The following is a 17782-nucleotide window of genomic DNA, read 5'->3' on the forward strand; positions in this document are numbered from 1 at the left end:
GTAAAAGTCTCAAGCATGCATGTCCACGGTAAGGTGGAATTTTTGAATTGCGAATCAAGTTGCTCGGTTAAAGTATGTAGGAACAGCAAGTTGCCAAAGTTATCGGATATGGATTTTAAAAGTTAATTATCTCCAAAACTATAAAACATTTCAAAGTAAAATCGCACATTAAAATTGAACCTTACTGTGGTCATGCATGCTTGAGACTTTTACTTTGAAATAATTTGTATTTTTTTAAATATTCAACTTTAAGCGCCCAATGCATTGTCAATGGAATAAGTACAAACTTTGGCAGGCTACTAGAGCTACAAACGTACACCTAGAAACACCGTTCATACTTTATCATGTTCAGCTTACTGTGGAAATGTTTGCCTGAAAATGAATATTTGAAAGGTTTCATGGTTTTAGAGATATAGTCTTTACAAAATTCTGAAAATTAACATGGGGCTCAATGGCAGATTTGTGCACCTCAAAAAAACACGTTCACCTAGAAACTCCATTCATACTTTTTATAATTCACCTAACTGTGGACACACATGCTTGAACGTTTTACTTTGAAATATTTAGTAGTTTTGGAGATATTTAACTTTTAAAACTTAAATTTGAAAACTTTGGCACCTCGCTGTTCCTACATACTTTAACCGAGCAACTTGATTCGCAATTCAAAAATTCCACCTTACTGTGGACATGCATGCGTGAGATTTTTACTTTGAAATAAGTTGTAGTTTTTTAAATATTTAACTTTAAGCGTCTAATGCATTGTCAATGACAATGGACATTTAAAGGAGAGAAAAATCAAACCATCTATGACAATTGCTCAGATGCAAAGCTGCCAATGATGGGAATTGATCCCATGACCTTTTGGTGATGAGTCAAGAGCTTTTCCAACTAAGCCACCCAAACACACATACCACAGGTGCCCAGTGCATTTTCACAGACATTTTAAGTTACTCATGCATTAGCCTCGGAAACCCAGACTTTTATTTTTACTCATGCATCTCTTTACAAAGAACATTCCATCATCAAACTACAGGTAGACTTGGGTTTGAATATGGAACCTCTCTGCTGAAAGTCAGATCATTAGACCACTCAGGGACGGATTAACCCCCGCAGTCTCAGTCGGTATGTGTGCACACACGTATTTGTTCAGTGCACGCACACGCACAAGCATTTGTTGAGTGTGTGTATGTTGTTAGACTGGTGAGTCGTGAAGGAGGCGGTCGCGAGCCATGGCCAAGTCTTTCTGGGGGGGCACCAGCCAAAAAGGTTGAGAACCACTGCCTTAGATCATGACACAACTCTGCATATAGAGGCGAGGCCACAAGATTTTCCGCTATGTAGTGTTTCCTTCAAAACACTGATTTTGTCTAAAACTCACAAGTTATCTCTGGGGTCATTCATTTTGATCAAGATGTATCACGTCCTGGCAGATGCTTTTCTAGTTCACAATATGAAATCAGATACAGTATATTTTAAAGTATAAAAGTTAACACGCACAACATGAGGAAAAACTGTTTATTTTTAAAATAAAAACACAAATTAGAACGTTTCCTTTTCAAGCGTAAAATGACAGGTAGTGCATTATAACCCGAATGTCTTTAAAGCAATGAAAAAATAGATTTCACTAAGAAGTGCTACATTATGTATGGAGATGTTTTTTCTTTTATCAGGAATGTATGCTGAAAATGATATTTTCATGAGGTAATTCTTATTTTTCTTGTAGAAACATTCCAGAAAGACAGACTATGAAAGGAATGAAGGACAGGTCAGGGTTGAGGAGGATGGCACAAGAAACCAACACATTATATTCATCAGATGCATAGAATACTTTTTAAATCATTTACATAAATACCTACATTTAAAGGAAGAAAGATTTGAAACTACCGCGTGTAGACGTCAGAGAGGCAAGTTTCAGGGCTTTTAGATTTTCTCTCAAAACAAACAAGAAGTGTCTCTTCAATGTCCTACAAACAGCATTGTCTGTCCTACAGAGACATACCGTCTGTATCAACTGTCCCACTTAATTTTCAATTTAAGCTGCAATCTGGAGGTTTTCTGTCCTACCCGAGACTCAAAATCCAGGTCTCCCGTGTGGAAGACCAAACATATACCGCACAATCCTCACTTGACTAAAGGAGATATTGCGTTCATGGGTTTCAGGCAGTTCTACTCGTCAACCAGTAGGTGTCCTACCCAACATCAGGGTCTATTGCTCAAGGGAAGAGTAGGGAGACCACCTCCAACTACTGCAGATGGACTAGTTATAATTTACTGTATAACAATGACCATTTATTCATTCAATTAAGTCCCAGAGTTCAGCTTAAACCCTCATTATATCTGTAATTTAAGTGTTTGCTGCTGTTTGTCTCTGTAAGATGACCAATGAATTCCAGCTCAAATCAAACAATGCAGGTTTCATCTCATTTCCACATTCTTATAAAACAAACCGTTTCTGATTTCGATCACAAAACGCAGCAGGCACTCCATGAACGTCCCTTTGCTCCGTTGAGCAAAGGAAAAGGTTGTTAGCTACCCGTGTCTCTAAGAGTTTCCAGTGTATCAACAGTGTGATTTGTAGAACCGTTTCAACAACAGCCTCTGAAAGTCCATCCATCATGTCAAAAAATTTAGTGGAAGTTGGAAAAGCTCTGTTCAGCCACCAGTCAGTCACTTCCACTCACAGACCATCGTTTCCTCCAAACGTGTCTTCAGTCTTTTTGTTTGTCATGATTTCATGTGCTTTTATATTACTGATGTCCTGCTGCTTCTCTACTTTCCCTGATAAACATCTGTTAAACCTGCACGCGTGCGTGCGTGCGTGCGTGCGTGTGTGTGTGTGTGTGTGTTACTGTTAGAGCCCTCACTATTAGATTGTTTGCCTTGGCGAAAATGTTCAATAGTTTTCAAACTAATAAAGAAATTGTCCATCTAAAATCTCACAACATGTTGCAACGCAGTGCGTTGTGAGCTTTTTGAATATAGTGCTTAAATAAATTCTAGTTACATGTTCTCAAATAGAAACTTTAAGCAAGTTTTTAAATCAACAATCAGTCGTGTGTGCCGTGCGTGCGTGCGTGCGTGCGCGTGTGTGTGTGTGTCTAGTCTTCAGACAGAATGTCTATCTGTTCAGGACTGTTGCTCTGTTGTGTAGCGACTCTCCAGCGATTGGTGTGCTGACTGCCCTTTCTCTTGTTGTGTTCGGGGCTCTCCTCTTCCAACTTCTGACGTTTATGTTTAGTCCTGCGGTTCTGGAACCAGACCTTCACCTAAAGGCACAGGATGGAGGGCAAAAGGTTAATAGAATAGAAACAACCACCTTTACTTATACAGCAGTTAGCTCAATGAAGCTTTATAATATTGAGAATAATTATGTCAAGCATTTAAAGTGCATTAAAAGAAGCATTAAAAAAATCTATCTAAATTATCTATCTATCTATCTATCTATCTATCTATCTATCTATCTATATATATATCTATCTATCTATACTAGGGCATTAACCCAAAAATCGACAAATCGATTCAATCGATTCAATCGACTCAAGTCGACTCCCATCAGGGAAAGTCGAAAGTTGAAGAAAGTTATTTGAGACTGCATGCCTAGGTGCCTGTTTCATGTAATCAATTCCCCAAATGTGTTATTTTGGGGACCGCTCAGTCTCAGCGCATGTTTCAGTTCATTCGTACCTCTTACTTGTTGAATGGTGACTGTGGTGAGACGCGTGGTATATAGAGTGTAGCAAGTGTAGTCCTACAGTGGCCATGTTACAATTGTTTGATTGGCATAGAACTAATGTTCTACTCCAATCAGAACAACTGTGTTTGCCCCAAAACGTGCCGCTGTAGGACTACAAATGCTAAACTCTATACGCTCCTAGCGAGACATTTAACTTCACCCAACCGCCGCAACGGACAGGCCGGACGGCATTGCACGCTGAGAACAATGAAGGCTTCAAGCTTCACCCATACAGTACATGTCACTCACATTGCTTCGTGGATGTGCCCGTTATGAGAGCTTAGAGGTCTGCTATTCTCTGCATGCAACACCGTCGCGGGACGGAGAATAAATGAATTAGGCTTGATCATGGGCTGCAGCTGCTGTGATCATAGATGCGTCGCAGCGCGACATGCTGTGAGCTTATGAATCTTCTATTTTCAAATAGCCTGGGTATAGGGCTAAAGGTAGGCCTACTATGTGTTATAATAGGCCTATAACAATTTATATTCGGTTGTCAAGAGACAGATCTTTCATACAAGTTGCTCAAGTTGAACAGTCTACCATCCAATATGATAACGTCGATCGATGGATAGATTCAACTTCAACTTTACTGTAAGTCGATTCGACTTGAAAAAAAACTTGAGTCGTTAATACCCTAATCTATACTAATATCTGTCTACTGTATCTATCTAGGCCTATCTATACACCCATACATGCAGACAGGTTAGGGCAGGTCTCCACAGTAGTTGTACATGGAATGTTTCTTTAAGATTCAAGAGATTCAAGAGATTTATGTAATCACTTTTTGTCCGATAATCATCTTGAAACCGTCTAAGATGACTGTGTTGCCCGAGGTAATGATTTACTGCAGCCTGCCTGACGTCTTCACTACAAATCACATTTCCTTTCCAGGTTGTTAAGCCATTGTACTGTACATCTACAGTGGCTGTCAGGCAGTGGTGGAAGAATTAGTCACATTTAGATGCGTTGTGAGCTTGTAAACCTGCTATTCTACCACTTGTTGTGGTCACATGTTCAGATACTGGATTCTGATTGGCTTAAAACAGTGGTAAATCAGTCAACAACCTTGAGTTGGCTCATGGACCCTGCCCACTGTTGTGTTCTGAAACAATTAATGATTGTGACTAAATAACCTTGCAAGTTACAACTGTGTTTTCTTTCATTTATATGGTAGAAGTGGTAGAAAAGCAATTTACAATTCGAGGGTCATGGGTTGTTGGCTGATTTACCACTGTTGGCTGATTTACCCTGAAACAGTGGTAAATCAACCAACAACCCACTCCCTCTCATGGTAAATGGCTTACTTATATTAATTATAAATCAAGAAATGGATATACTACAGTAAAGTAAAAATATATTTTTTTAAAAGAGAAGAGAAGAGAAGAGAAGAGAAGAGAAGAGAAGAGAAGAGAAGGGAATGTTCACTCGGAACAGAAAAGCATAAAACAGACCATCTGAGTCATATTATCCGAGTGTCTGATTCATAGGTTGCTTGGTTGATTGATTGTGAAATTAGCTAATAAAGATAATCGTCACCGATTGCATCATTGGTTTGCATTGGCATGTAACGTTACCGTGACGACCAGATGATAAACAGCAGGTTTGATTAGAAAGAAGTGTGACTCAGTCATCCCTCTATCCATCCATCAATCCATCTCTCTATAATATCACATGATACAACATGTCACATAAGAATATTGCCCTTTCTTTGTTTGTTTGTTTGCCCCTTTATTATTTCAGTGAGACAGCACTGCCTGTCTTTAATATTTTACGTATTCACTTTCTTTACCATTTCAGGGTTCCCACACATTTTTACCAATTAATTTCCAAAACTTTTCCAGAATATTTAACCCAATTTCCAGGACTAAATAACAATAATTCAGCTCAATAACAGGTCGCTTACTCCTATGCGCAATGCCCAAAGACAGGTAGTGTATGTTGCGAGGCGTTGTGAGCATGTAGATCGGCTATTTTCACAATTTCTGCTTCTAATATTTGACAATTTGGCCCATGTTTAATTTGTAATTTGAGAGGTATTAACAAAATCAATAACCAAATACAATGCATAGCTATTTTTTCCAGGACCTTCCAGGACCCTTGATCAATTCCCAAACTTTTCCAGTACTGGTATTTTTTTACAGGAATTTCATGACTGTGGGAACCCTGCCATTTGTATTGTATGTGTTTTAGCAAGACCAGTCTGTCTGATCCAGTTCAGTGAGACAGGTGTGTGTGTGTGTCTTACTTGTGTTTCAGTGAGACAGAGAGTTGAGGCCAGTTGTTTTCTTTCTGTTCCCACAACATAATGGTTTTTCTCAAAGGCTCGTTCCAGCCGGAGCAGCTGAGAAGGAGAGAACGCTGTTCGGATCCGCTTTGGTTTCCTGCAAAATGGACCATGAAGTAACAGGTTCTCTGGACTACTGTCTTCTCCTGGAGGAGGGAGGAAGGGAGAGAGAGAGAGAGAGAGAGAGAGAGAGAGAGAGAGAGAGAGAGAGAGAGAGAGAGAGAGAGAGAGAGAGAGAGAGTGAGAGAGAGAGAGAGAGAGAGAGAGAGAGAGAGAGAGAGAGAGAGAGAGAGAGATCCCATATGTATTACTGTTTTACCTACATCTTAACTTAAGATGTACTCAGGTCTGTGTCCGATGACATGTTAATCAAATAGGCTACTATAGAAATTGACATGATATCAAAGCATTGATTTTACTTATCCACGCTTTGAGCATTCAAGCATATTTATATGATATTTGCAGATGGTATCAATAGTTTTAGGTCTTCTAACCTCAGCCAAGTGACTTTTATTGCTCAAAAACAACAGTAATAGTAAACAGTTTGTATGACTACAGCGTCAATTATCTCTGCACAGGACCTTGTCATGATGTATTCCTCACATTACACCCCTGATTAACAAACTACAACAATCTTAATGACCACACACTACAAGCAACAACAGTTCAAGCTACAACACTCAACAACAACACTCAATGTGAGGTCTCAAAGCTCAAAATGTGTCCCACTGCGATGCTTGTTGAGCTTGTAGATCTGCTATTTTTGCTATTTTTGAATTGGAATCCTATATAATTTTAGCTTTTTTTAAAAATTGGAATCCTGTATGTATTTCATTTCAAATGCATTTAGTTATACTTATGTTAATTTTATGAACTGAAATACAAATACATTCGACACAAAAAAGACTTGTCATTAAGCTAATTAAGTCATTAACGGTCATGTTTACATGTTTGGAATTGGAAGAACTGAAATCGATATCAGTATTCCTATATTAACCTGCGGGCCACATCAAGTGAAGGTGGGGGCCGCATGATGTGGCCCCCGAGTCGCCAGTTGCCCATGTATGCTGTATTATGATCAAGTAGGGCATTGTTATGAAAAACACAAAATGTTAGAATATAGAGATACTAGTAAGAGGTTTCTGTATGACAGCAACGAATAATGACATGCCCAAGAAATGGGAGCGTGTCGATATTGCGACATAGCATCTGTTCGACGGTCCATTCTTTCGACGCAGGTGAATGTTAAGGGTGAGTATCTAACCTGCCGACGCTGGTTGTCGAAAGAATTACCCATCGAAAGAGTGAGATTTCCCCCCAAGAAATATGGATTCCAGGTTGAATGTGGTTAATTTCATAGTATTTGGCTAGAAGTTAGCCGAGAATGTATGCATAAGAACCTACAGACAGTTATAGAATACTAAATCTAATGCTAATGTCCCCCCCTTTTTTTTCAAGGTCTGTTGCCTAATACATAATATGGGGGTCCTTGATAGGAAAATGTTTGAGAACCTGACTGTTACTGTTACAAAACACCACATACAAAACAGGACTTCCAAAACTTGGAAGTAACCCAAAATACAGAACTCTGTAAGCCCATCGCCAGAATACAAAGAAATGCCCTCAATAACGCAGTAGAGCAAAACTACGCCAAACACCATTTATTCCAGAAGTACAAAAACCAGCAGAGAAAAAGTACTCAATTATTAGTTATATATTATAAGTAAAAGTACAAAACAGTAGAAACACTCTGCTACAAGTAAAAGTCCGGAATTTAAAATGTACTTGAGTAAATGTACGAAAGTATTGGTAACAAAAAGTAACAAAAGTAGAAAGTACACATTGTGCAGAGTGTCCCATTTCACATTTTCAAATGTAAAATGTGTAAAAATCCATTGTGAGCTTGTAGATCGTCTATTTTCAAATGGTCTAAATATATATATGTTTGAAGTGGTCAGTGTGTTTTGTATCTAAAGCTTTCATATAATTGTGGTGGAGTAAAAGTACAATATTTGCCTCTGAGATGTAGTGGAGTAAAAGTACTGACATTTGTAAATACTCCAGTAAAGTAAAAAAATACCTCAAAATTGTACTTGAGTACATGTACTTATGTTATACCACTGACAAAAAAACATCAAATTGGACAATAATCTAAAGACAAGTAACCTGCCATTATAAAGAGTATCGATGACAAGTCTCCTATGCTTCTCTGTTAGCTGGTCTAAGGTCTGCTCACTAACCACTGACCACCTAAAAGCATTATGCCACTACACAATGAATTATGACTAAAACAAATGTAGTCCTATCATTCCCTTCCGTGTGACATTAGGGGCCTGATTTGGATACAAATATAGAAATATACATTTAAATGTAAATACGAGGCCATCAGTTAACGACCATCACAGATAAACGTGTCATGCTTGAGAAGATGCAAAATCCAATTGTTTGTCAGGTGAATTGATGTGCAATTAAACAAATCCGATCTCATAGATGCCTCGGATTTTATTCAAACCCAGACAATAGTGCAACGAAGTTTACTCTCTGCTCTCATTGTGTTCGTGACCGTCCCAAAGCCACACGGTGACAACATCTGGGACCCTGCCGCCGCCTTTCTGACGGTTTATTAAAATTGCACGTAAAGTTACAAAAAACATTTTACATAAGCAAATAGATCTAGGAATTATTTTGAACCGCCTTATGGAAAGTTGCGAGGCGGTTTGAAAAGAGACGGAGAAAACGGCCCACCGCAGACACGCACACGCAAAGAACCTGGTTCAGCCCTGAGCGGTGTGGTCTGTCCTGGTGTGGCTGTATAGGACGCCTGACTGATGAACTGTTGTACAGGATCTGTATTCACATGCAAAAGGTTCAGTCGACACAGAACGGCTCCCATCTCGTTGGACTGGCCTACTGTACTGTATAGGTCAGGCTTTCCTAAAGTGGGTGCTGTGGCACCCGTGATGCCAGTCCAGGGGTGCTGCAGAATAATTTGATATTTGGAATTCATCAATATCACTACATCAATATCACTTCACTATGCTTAGTAAAACAGACCTGGTTTGCACTGTACTTGAGTTATTTTTCCATTTTTTGGTAAACCTTCCCTCCAGAATAGGGATGCTGGGGTTCAAGTGGCTAAACGTGATGTTATTTTCGGCAATTTCTCCTTGACATAGCCTACCGTATCTCAGGTTGAAAGATGTGCATATTTACATTGCATAATATAATGTTAGGTTCTAAAAATGAACAGTGTAATTTAGGGGTGCCGTGGATGAAAATGTTAATCACAGGAGTCAAAAAGGTTTGACAACCCCTGCTGTAGGTCACTGTCATGTCAGCAGGTGAAGGCTCCTCGCCACACGGGTATTGGCCCAAATCCCCCAAACCAGCTCGGAAACACAGCAGAGATTGTGAATTATTAATGCCTTATATGTTGTGGTGCCATTGTGCAAGGCATCAATTGCCAACACTCAACTGCTTCAATAAAACTGCTAAATGACCAACAGTAGAATACTGTGGTTGTACTGGGCAGCGCAGCTCCCAGATGTACTGGGCTGCAGCTCCCACGTCTCAAATGTTCCTTAAATATTAAGACTGAAAAATAAAAATAAGAATAAAAATATAAATACAGAATAATTGGTGAACAACAATGGGGAATACTTTGTACTACCTATTATTATGCCAATTATCCTAGTTTGTGATGTTGTTACCAACTGTCCACAGCAATGAAGAGCATAACACAACACTGCAACTGTTCAAATTAAGTCAACATTGACTTTACATACAGGTGAGAACAGAAAGAGATAGAGTTATTACACATGATTGTGTGTGGTCGTACTTGACGGCACCCAGTCACCGACAGTAGTTAAGACTGGTTGCTGGGTAACTTGCACAGTTCAATTGCTCTCAACTGTTCATTTTAAGTTGTGTATTTTAAGTATTATTTATGTAATCTACCATGTACTGTACGGTATGAAGCTTGAGTGCTTTAGCTGGTTATTAATTTGATTATTGTCTGTGAATTGTCATATCGGTTCATTGTCATGGTCAAATGAAATGTAAAAGTGTCCTTTAAGTCCATATGGGCTGGGCTTCATTACACTTTTAATAGCTTAAAGAAAAATCATCAATCATCATGCACACACGCACCCACCACCAGCCCCCCCCCCCCCCCCCCCCACACACACACGTGTGTACAATACAAGCACATACATACAGTATATCATGCATGTACACGTGCGTGTGCGCGCGCGCGCACACACACACACACACACACACACACACACACACACACACACACACACACACACACACACACACACACACACACAAGGTGTTAGCGTCATCATGGGCCTTAGTGCACACAAGCATGTTAGTTATTTTATTATCTCATCATCACCACAAATTGTTGACTGATTTCCCATTTCTGACTGCCGTTTCCTCACTTTGCTTGTGCAACAGAATGTAAAGCAGCTGACGAATCAGTGTTACTCATAGATAGGAAGCTGCTTGGCTGATGTGTCAGAACAGAACGCTGTGTGAAGTCAAGGAGTTTGTCAGCTTTTTTCCCCCATGAGGAATTCTGTATCCTTCCCTGTTTCAGTCAGTGGTGGAAAAAGTACTCCAATTGTTTACCCAAATAAAAGTATCAATGCTACACTGTAGAAGTACTCTGTTAGGGTGCCCTCACACCAAAATACCTATGAGAGTGGAATCCACGTTCCGCCAATGCATTTCAATGAGAGTGAAGCGGTTTCATGCCAGCAGAGGATTTCTGCAAAAAACGCTCCCTTCTCGGGTGCCCTCACACACCAAAATACCTATGAGAGTGGAATCCGCGTTCCGCCAATGCATTTCAATGAGAAGGGAGCGTTTTTTGCAGAAATCCTCTGCTGGCATGAAACCGCTTCACTCTCATTGAAATGCATTGGCGGAACACGGATCCCACTCTCATAGGTATTTTGGTTTGAGGGCACCCTTACAAGTAAAAGTCAGGAATTCAAAATGTACTTGAGTAAAAGTATGAAAGTATTGGCATCAAAATATACTTAAAGTACCAAAAGTAAAAGTAAAAAATGTTTGAAAATAGCAGATCTACAAGCTTGTAGATCGGCTATTTTCAAATAGCCTTGGTATAATAGGGCTAAAAGTGGGTCTATGTTTTATAATATAATAATCATTTATATCTGCAAAGTAACTAGTAAAGTTTTCAAATAAATGTTGTGGAGTAAAAGTACAATATTTGATCCGAGATGTAGTGGAGTAGAAGTAAAAGTATTGGAAATTGGAAATACTCAATAAAGTACTGTACTCTACTGTACTTGGAGACTTGAGCCTTGAGTTCAATAATATTTTTTTTGTTTGTTTTTGCATTCCTAAGCCAATAATTTGATTATAATAAATGTACCCCCGTTGATTTCGGATAGGGACCCAAATGCATGCAATGTTACAAAGTAAGAGTCTCCCCAAATTATTGGCTTTGGAATGCGACAAAAACTAAAAAATATTATTGAACTCAAGTCTCCATGGGATGAGTATTGATAGAAAAAAAAGAAGAAAAAAAACGAGAATCCCTTTCTACTGATATCAAAACTACAACTGTCTTTCCGTTCAGGACCCTGTGTGAACGTAACCCTGACATGATATCTGTGAACTCACCATAATATCTTTATATCATATGATATGTCCTAATTAGTCTTGTCTCAACAAGGATAGTGTATGTGGAAGGGGAGGGGAGAGAATACATAAAATGTATTCTGTTTGTTTAGTTCTGTGAACACAGATTTTAGTTTTTACACAGCCATAAACATTCGTTATATGTGGCTATATTAAACATGGTTTCATTGTTATATTCATTAACAAACACATGTAATTCTAATTTATGTTGTATCAACATTTTCTCCACCTTAACAACCCTGATAATGATATATCATTTCCTATTATTATCATAAATTAAATGCACAATTATCAACATCATAAACGTTCTGTTTTTGATCATTGGCATGCATTAGCAAAGTGACATGTTTGTCCCTTTTTTTAATCTGGTCGTTCTATATTAAAATAAAATATAGCATCCAAAATCTGATACTGTAGCCTATATTCAACGAAATAAAATATGACGAAAAGGTAACAACATCACCAATAATTATTATTACCAGGCACTGGCATATAGGGCTGTCACAATTATTACATAATCGTCTAATCGCAATTATTTGAGGTAATTGCGAATTATTTTGCATAATCGTTTCCCTGTTGAGAAATAATGTAGTTTCAAACACTTTCAAAAAGTAGTGGAAATAGCAGATCTACAAGCTCACAACGCGTCGGGCTTGTAGATCAGCTATTTTCACTATCAATGTTCTTTTTAAAGTGTAAAGTTGTCAAATATGTCCTTCATTTCTTTGTATATTTACGTTATGTGTCATATCTGCCAGCCATGTGCAACTTCAAAGCCTATACAAGCCAAACAGAAATGTAATTGTCAACAACAAAAAACACAATTAAATCGTTAATCTGAATTATCTGAGTGACAATTAATCGTCATCTAAAATGTCATAATCTTTTCGTGACAGCCCTACACTGGCAGTAACCAATTAATGATAATTAAACAAAATACATAAAACAGCAGTAGGCCTAAAAATAACAACAACAACAAACTGAAATGTGATGTATTAATGTAGGCTAATTAAGAACTATTCCCTTTCGGGTTTTAAGTCCTTTAACGTGTTTTTATTGGTTTAGGTCGGGTTTCTCAACACCATTCTAAACCCCGTAGGCCTACAACGGTGTCACTTGACTACGATCGGGGCCTACGGAATGAATTGTTTCTGTCTCCGTCTCAGTCTCAGGGGGATAAGGATTTATATTGATAGAGTTCATGCGTGGCGTCAGTTCAGAAAATGTTAAAGGCATGATAGGCCTACATTTATTTTAAGAAGTAGGCCTACATTCAATTTTCCCCCCGTTTCTATGTTTTTTGGGCTGGATATGGCAGCCTGGAACGGTTGTTCAAGTGCAGCTAAACTTGGCATGTTAGTAAACGTGCCACAATTAACAATAATTAATTGCACCTGTGCAGCTGACCTGGGAATATACCATTTTGTCAAGTGACCATTTTGTTAAATTTTTTGTAGTTATTTTACTGTAATTTAACAACACAATAACCAGAAAGGATAGACAAAGAGACATTCATGGATTTATTACAAAATAACTTACTAAATGATATAATATTTATTTAGCCTTCTTTCTAATTTTCTATTTCACATGCATGCGTGGTTCAGTTTGTGATAATGCATATTACATAATAACAATGTTATCTATTTGTTTCTTTTGTCTGTCTCTGTTCATCTGTCATTTCTATACAACCTGCTGTTAATTATATTTTCAGATTAGATAGGCAGGCCTATATGTTAATCAAACATGGGCTAAAACGTTATAGTTTTTTGTGCACAAAATTTAAACAAACAAACAAAGCCGTTATTTATTTTCAGTTAACAGTGTTAAGAATAGCATATTATTCTCTGTGAAATCGACGCTGTTTTTTTAATTAATTATAAACAAAGAAATCCGAAATGTTCTTTGTTTTCATTATTTTATTATTAAATTATACAGTTTAAGTATGAATCATTTGCAAATTGCAATTGTTTTTGTGTTCATTTTACGGTGGACATGGATTTGATTAGGCATATTGGTTCATGATTGAATAGATGCTGCAAAGAATATAATGTTTGGACCTAAATCCTTCAAAGTGTTCCTTTACAAGATTGAGAATCTTATAAATTGAATCAGCAAATATCAAATTCAACGTGGTTCAAACTAGATATAGACTAACACAACTAGATAGATTAAGACAACGTAATTTATATATTGTACGAATATGCTCGGACAGTTGCAATACAAATAAAATCAAACAATATGCCTAGATTAATAACACAATTAAGTCTTATGATCTAACCTGTTATCCATGAAAATGTAGCATATTCATTAATGCTGAGACCGACTACAAATGTAAACAAATCATGGACCCCTTGGTTTAAAAATAAATAAACCCCATCTCGTTCAAAATCCGTTAACAGACAAAAACAAAATCATTAGATCAGTGATTCTCAGCCTTTTTTTATTTTATTTCAAGGACCCCCAGTTTCTTTTATGTGAAAAGGACCCCCAATTTCACACCTTTTTTTCCAATGTCTGGGATCCAAATCTACACCCTAAAATCAACTCCGAGATTGTACAAATGGAACCAAAGGGTCCATTATAACACGCTTCCATATCATATGTATACACTCTCAAGAGTTACAGACCCCCACAAGGGTCCATGATGATGTGGACCCCTTGGTGGTCCCCGGACCCTACGTTGAGAAACAACAATCAATCAATCAATCGATCGATATTCGATAACCGAGTCCCTCACCTTGGAAGCGGTGTCCGTGCAGGTACCGGTTGCGCAGCACCCAGGGGTAGAAGCTGAACGCATCTCTTTGGCTGGCGGCGGCGAAGAAGCTGTGAGCCGGGATGTGGTGGTGGACCCCGTGGTGGTGGTGATGGTGGTGCTGCGCGCCGGCCCCGGGCGGCTCTCGGTGGAAGGATGCCGGGGAGAGGATGTGCTCTGCAGGGACGTACAGGGACCTGCTGCCGCCGGTGGTGGAGGCTGCTGGGTTGGCGGCGGCGGTGGTCCCGAAACAGGAGCCCAGCTCCCCGAACCGCAGGGCGGTGGGTCTGATGGGGTCGTCAGCCGGAGGAGGAGACGACCCCACCAGACCCATGGCTGTGGCCGGGTTCGAGGAACCGACGTTCGGATCTTTGCCCACCAGAGACTCGATGGTGAAGCACTTGTTGTTGTTGCCCTGTCGGAACATTCTGATGATGGTGGTGATAATGGTGGCGATGATGAAGTATACGCAAATCCAGCCAAAAAAAGTATCTACGATCTCTGATTCTTTAAAAAAGTCCCAGGTGAAAAATCCATATTAACTCCCAAGTTCCACCTGGTAAGCCTCTAATTGTGCCGTGTTGTTTATTACGACAGTCTGTAGGCCTATATCTCGTAATAAATAAGTAATCTCGTAATAAATCAATTTGTATCTCGTAGCTAAACCTGGTTCTCACAATAGCCTAGTAGCGGCTGATTATTTAGTATTTTTCTAGTCCTTACATTTCCTCAAAGAGAAAAAGAAAAGGGAAAAACCGGCAAAGCATTAAACTCTAATTAGATGGCTCCTCTTCTATTTTTTCATAATTTCAACCTCCAGTTTTCATAAAAAGCTAATTAGTTAATTAGTTTTGAGTCTCTAAACGCTCGTGACCAGTGCAGGCTACTTATTAACGTGAGGAAGGATCAGCAGCCTTCTGACAGCGCACAGCTCCAGCGACTCAACACCTGCCCCGAGCCCCGCCCACCCAGGATAACAAAAGTGCCAGTGAGCATGCGCAGACGCATTTAAAGTGTTTAATAATTATAACTTTTGTAAAATAAAAAATGATTAATTACTCTCTTCCCTCTATATTAGAGTGAAAAGAGCAATATAGAGAAATATAAGCCTATTTATTTTTTACATGCCTGTAGTGTGGGTGGTTTATTTATTTATAATACATGTATTAGTTTTATACTGTTTTTATTGATATTAGTATTGATAGGAATTGAACCATAGTTCTGAGGAAATGTTCATATCACAACGGTTCAGAAAGAGCGTCCTTCAGCTTCACCAACTCTATCACTTGTCCTCTTCTCCCCTCCTGTGGTCATTATCGGGAATTACAAGAGACCTACTGTATGGGAAAACCCATTATTATGTACTATGCCTATGATAAGAAATATTTACATTTTCAAAAATCAGCTCTATGCACTAACTTGAATCGAATGAACCCCAAACGAGCACACGATGAAGAGAAGATGATCATTTACAAAGCTCCTTTCCAAACTTAATTCCATCATCAACTCGTCTTCCCATTTGGGATTAATCATGGAGGTTTTGATCATCCAGTGACACCTGAGTGAGTAGAAAAGTGATAAGAGTCCCCTTTTGAACAAATTGTATTTTCTTCCCCTATTGCCTCAGTAGGTGCACAGTATTCTTAACAAATTCAGACTAATGAACCTTCAGACTAATAAACCTTCGGACCAATGCCATGGCACCGACCTATGCACACGGCACACAGACAAATATGCACACACCTATACAGCATTAAGTGTCCTCTCTTTAGCTGTACTACATTGTATGATGAATCGCTAAAATAGACGATTGAATGTGACGACAAGGTCACAACACACTTTTTAAAAATTGTTTGCATTTTTTGGCTTACGACCTGCCCCAAACAGGGACAGCAGGACAAAAGTGGTTATGTCAGTACCACGGAATTCTGTGTGCCTATATTATAGACTTGCGACTATAGACTGTATATTGTCTCGAGCGTATGGTTTCTAATAGCAACATTATGTCGTATTTTTGAATAACAATATACTGTTGTCTTGTGTTCCATAATTTCTACTTTCCCCTCCCCTGAAAACTACATATGGAGCTTGCCCACTTCTTTACACTGGTAAACCTGTGATGTGACAATAAAGTTGATGGGTGTCAAATTAAACTGTATTACTTCACAAGATTTTATTTCCCAAAAAACATGAAGGAAAAAAACAAAACAAAACATGGAAGTATGAAGACAGGAGAGAGAATCTCAAGAGCAGTTACTGTAAATCTACAGCCAGGTAAACTAAACTACAGGTAAACTACAGTCAAAAGTGCTCGTGCATTGGGAGAGACAAACCTCCAAACACTAAAAAAAAATGTCCAATGTCCTGCAACAAATAAACAAAAAACTATACCGCAACAACCAAAATGGTAACATATAAGGCAAATATATTTTACTACAAACACATTAGCCAACGTGTCACTGGGTTGGGTAAGGTTCTTAAAACAGAGAAACCTCTTATAAAAATAAACCGCCTTTATTTATATAAAAATAGGGATGTTTTAGCCATCAAAGAACACTGGTCTCAGAAGAACCCTGACCTACGTGTATTCCCCTACCTCCCCTTGAGCGAGGGAATCACCAATCACTCACAGTATTAGTCTGTGGTTGTACTGGCCAGCTCTCAGCAATCAACTGTAAAAAACACTGGTTACTGGTCAGTTCTCAGTGACCAGTAGGGCAACACTGTGCGTTGAGTGGTTGTATGAAAGGCAAGGCAGTTTTTGTTAAACATACATTTTCAGCAAATAAAATAAATCTGACTTTCTGTATATAAACAAGCCAGACATAACAGTACTGAATTTCACCCATGGGATTAACAAAGCCCCCCGTTCTGTAGAGTGCAATAATATATACATGTAGGGAGTGGACAGTTCAGCCGTAGAACCAGGCAGCAGTCTTGGTGGACTAGTGGTGCCTGTAACCAAACGGTCACAGGTTTGATTCCTTTGCCCTGTTTGAAGTGTCTTAAGCTCCCATGTTTGCACAACAAACTTAAGGTCATAAAAACCTGAACATTTTTACTGTAAACCCACTTCTCTGAACAGTAGTGGTCTTTGAGTACCATGACCCCTAGTACCGCTGCGTTTCTCAATTAAAAAAACAAAAAGGCATTCCAGGCATTTCTTTTTTTCAAACAAAAAAAGTGATTGTGAGAGGAAAGGCGGGAAAGAGAAGAGAAGACGACATACAACAAAGAGCTTCGGATGGGACTCGAACACGGGACAGCCACGAGAAGGGCCACAGCCCTACCGGTGTGGTATGCACTCCTACCAGATGAGACACTGGGGGGT

General features: G+C 38.9%; 1 protein-coding gene across 1 annotated transcript; it reads right to left on the reverse strand.

The window, feature by feature from the left end:
• Positions 1-3098: 3098 nt before the first annotated feature.
• LOC308302428 (homeobox protein EMX1-like) lies at positions 3099-14878 on the reverse strand (the record flags this gene model as incomplete). Its single annotated transcript, XM_080746682.1, has 3 exons — positions 3099-3266; positions 5982-6166; positions 14434-14878. The coding sequence occupies 3 exons, from the start codon at positions 14876-14878 to the stop codon at positions 3099-3101; spliced, it is 798 nt and encodes a 265-aa protein (XP_080602808.1).
• Positions 14879-17782: the final 2904 nt, after the last annotated feature.

Source organism: Nannobrachium achirus (assembly GCF_963921795.1).
Source record: "Nannobrachium achirus genome assembly, chromosome: 17".
Taxonomy (NCBI): Eukaryota; Metazoa; Chordata; class Actinopteri; order Myctophiformes; family Myctophidae; genus Nannobrachium; species Nannobrachium achirus.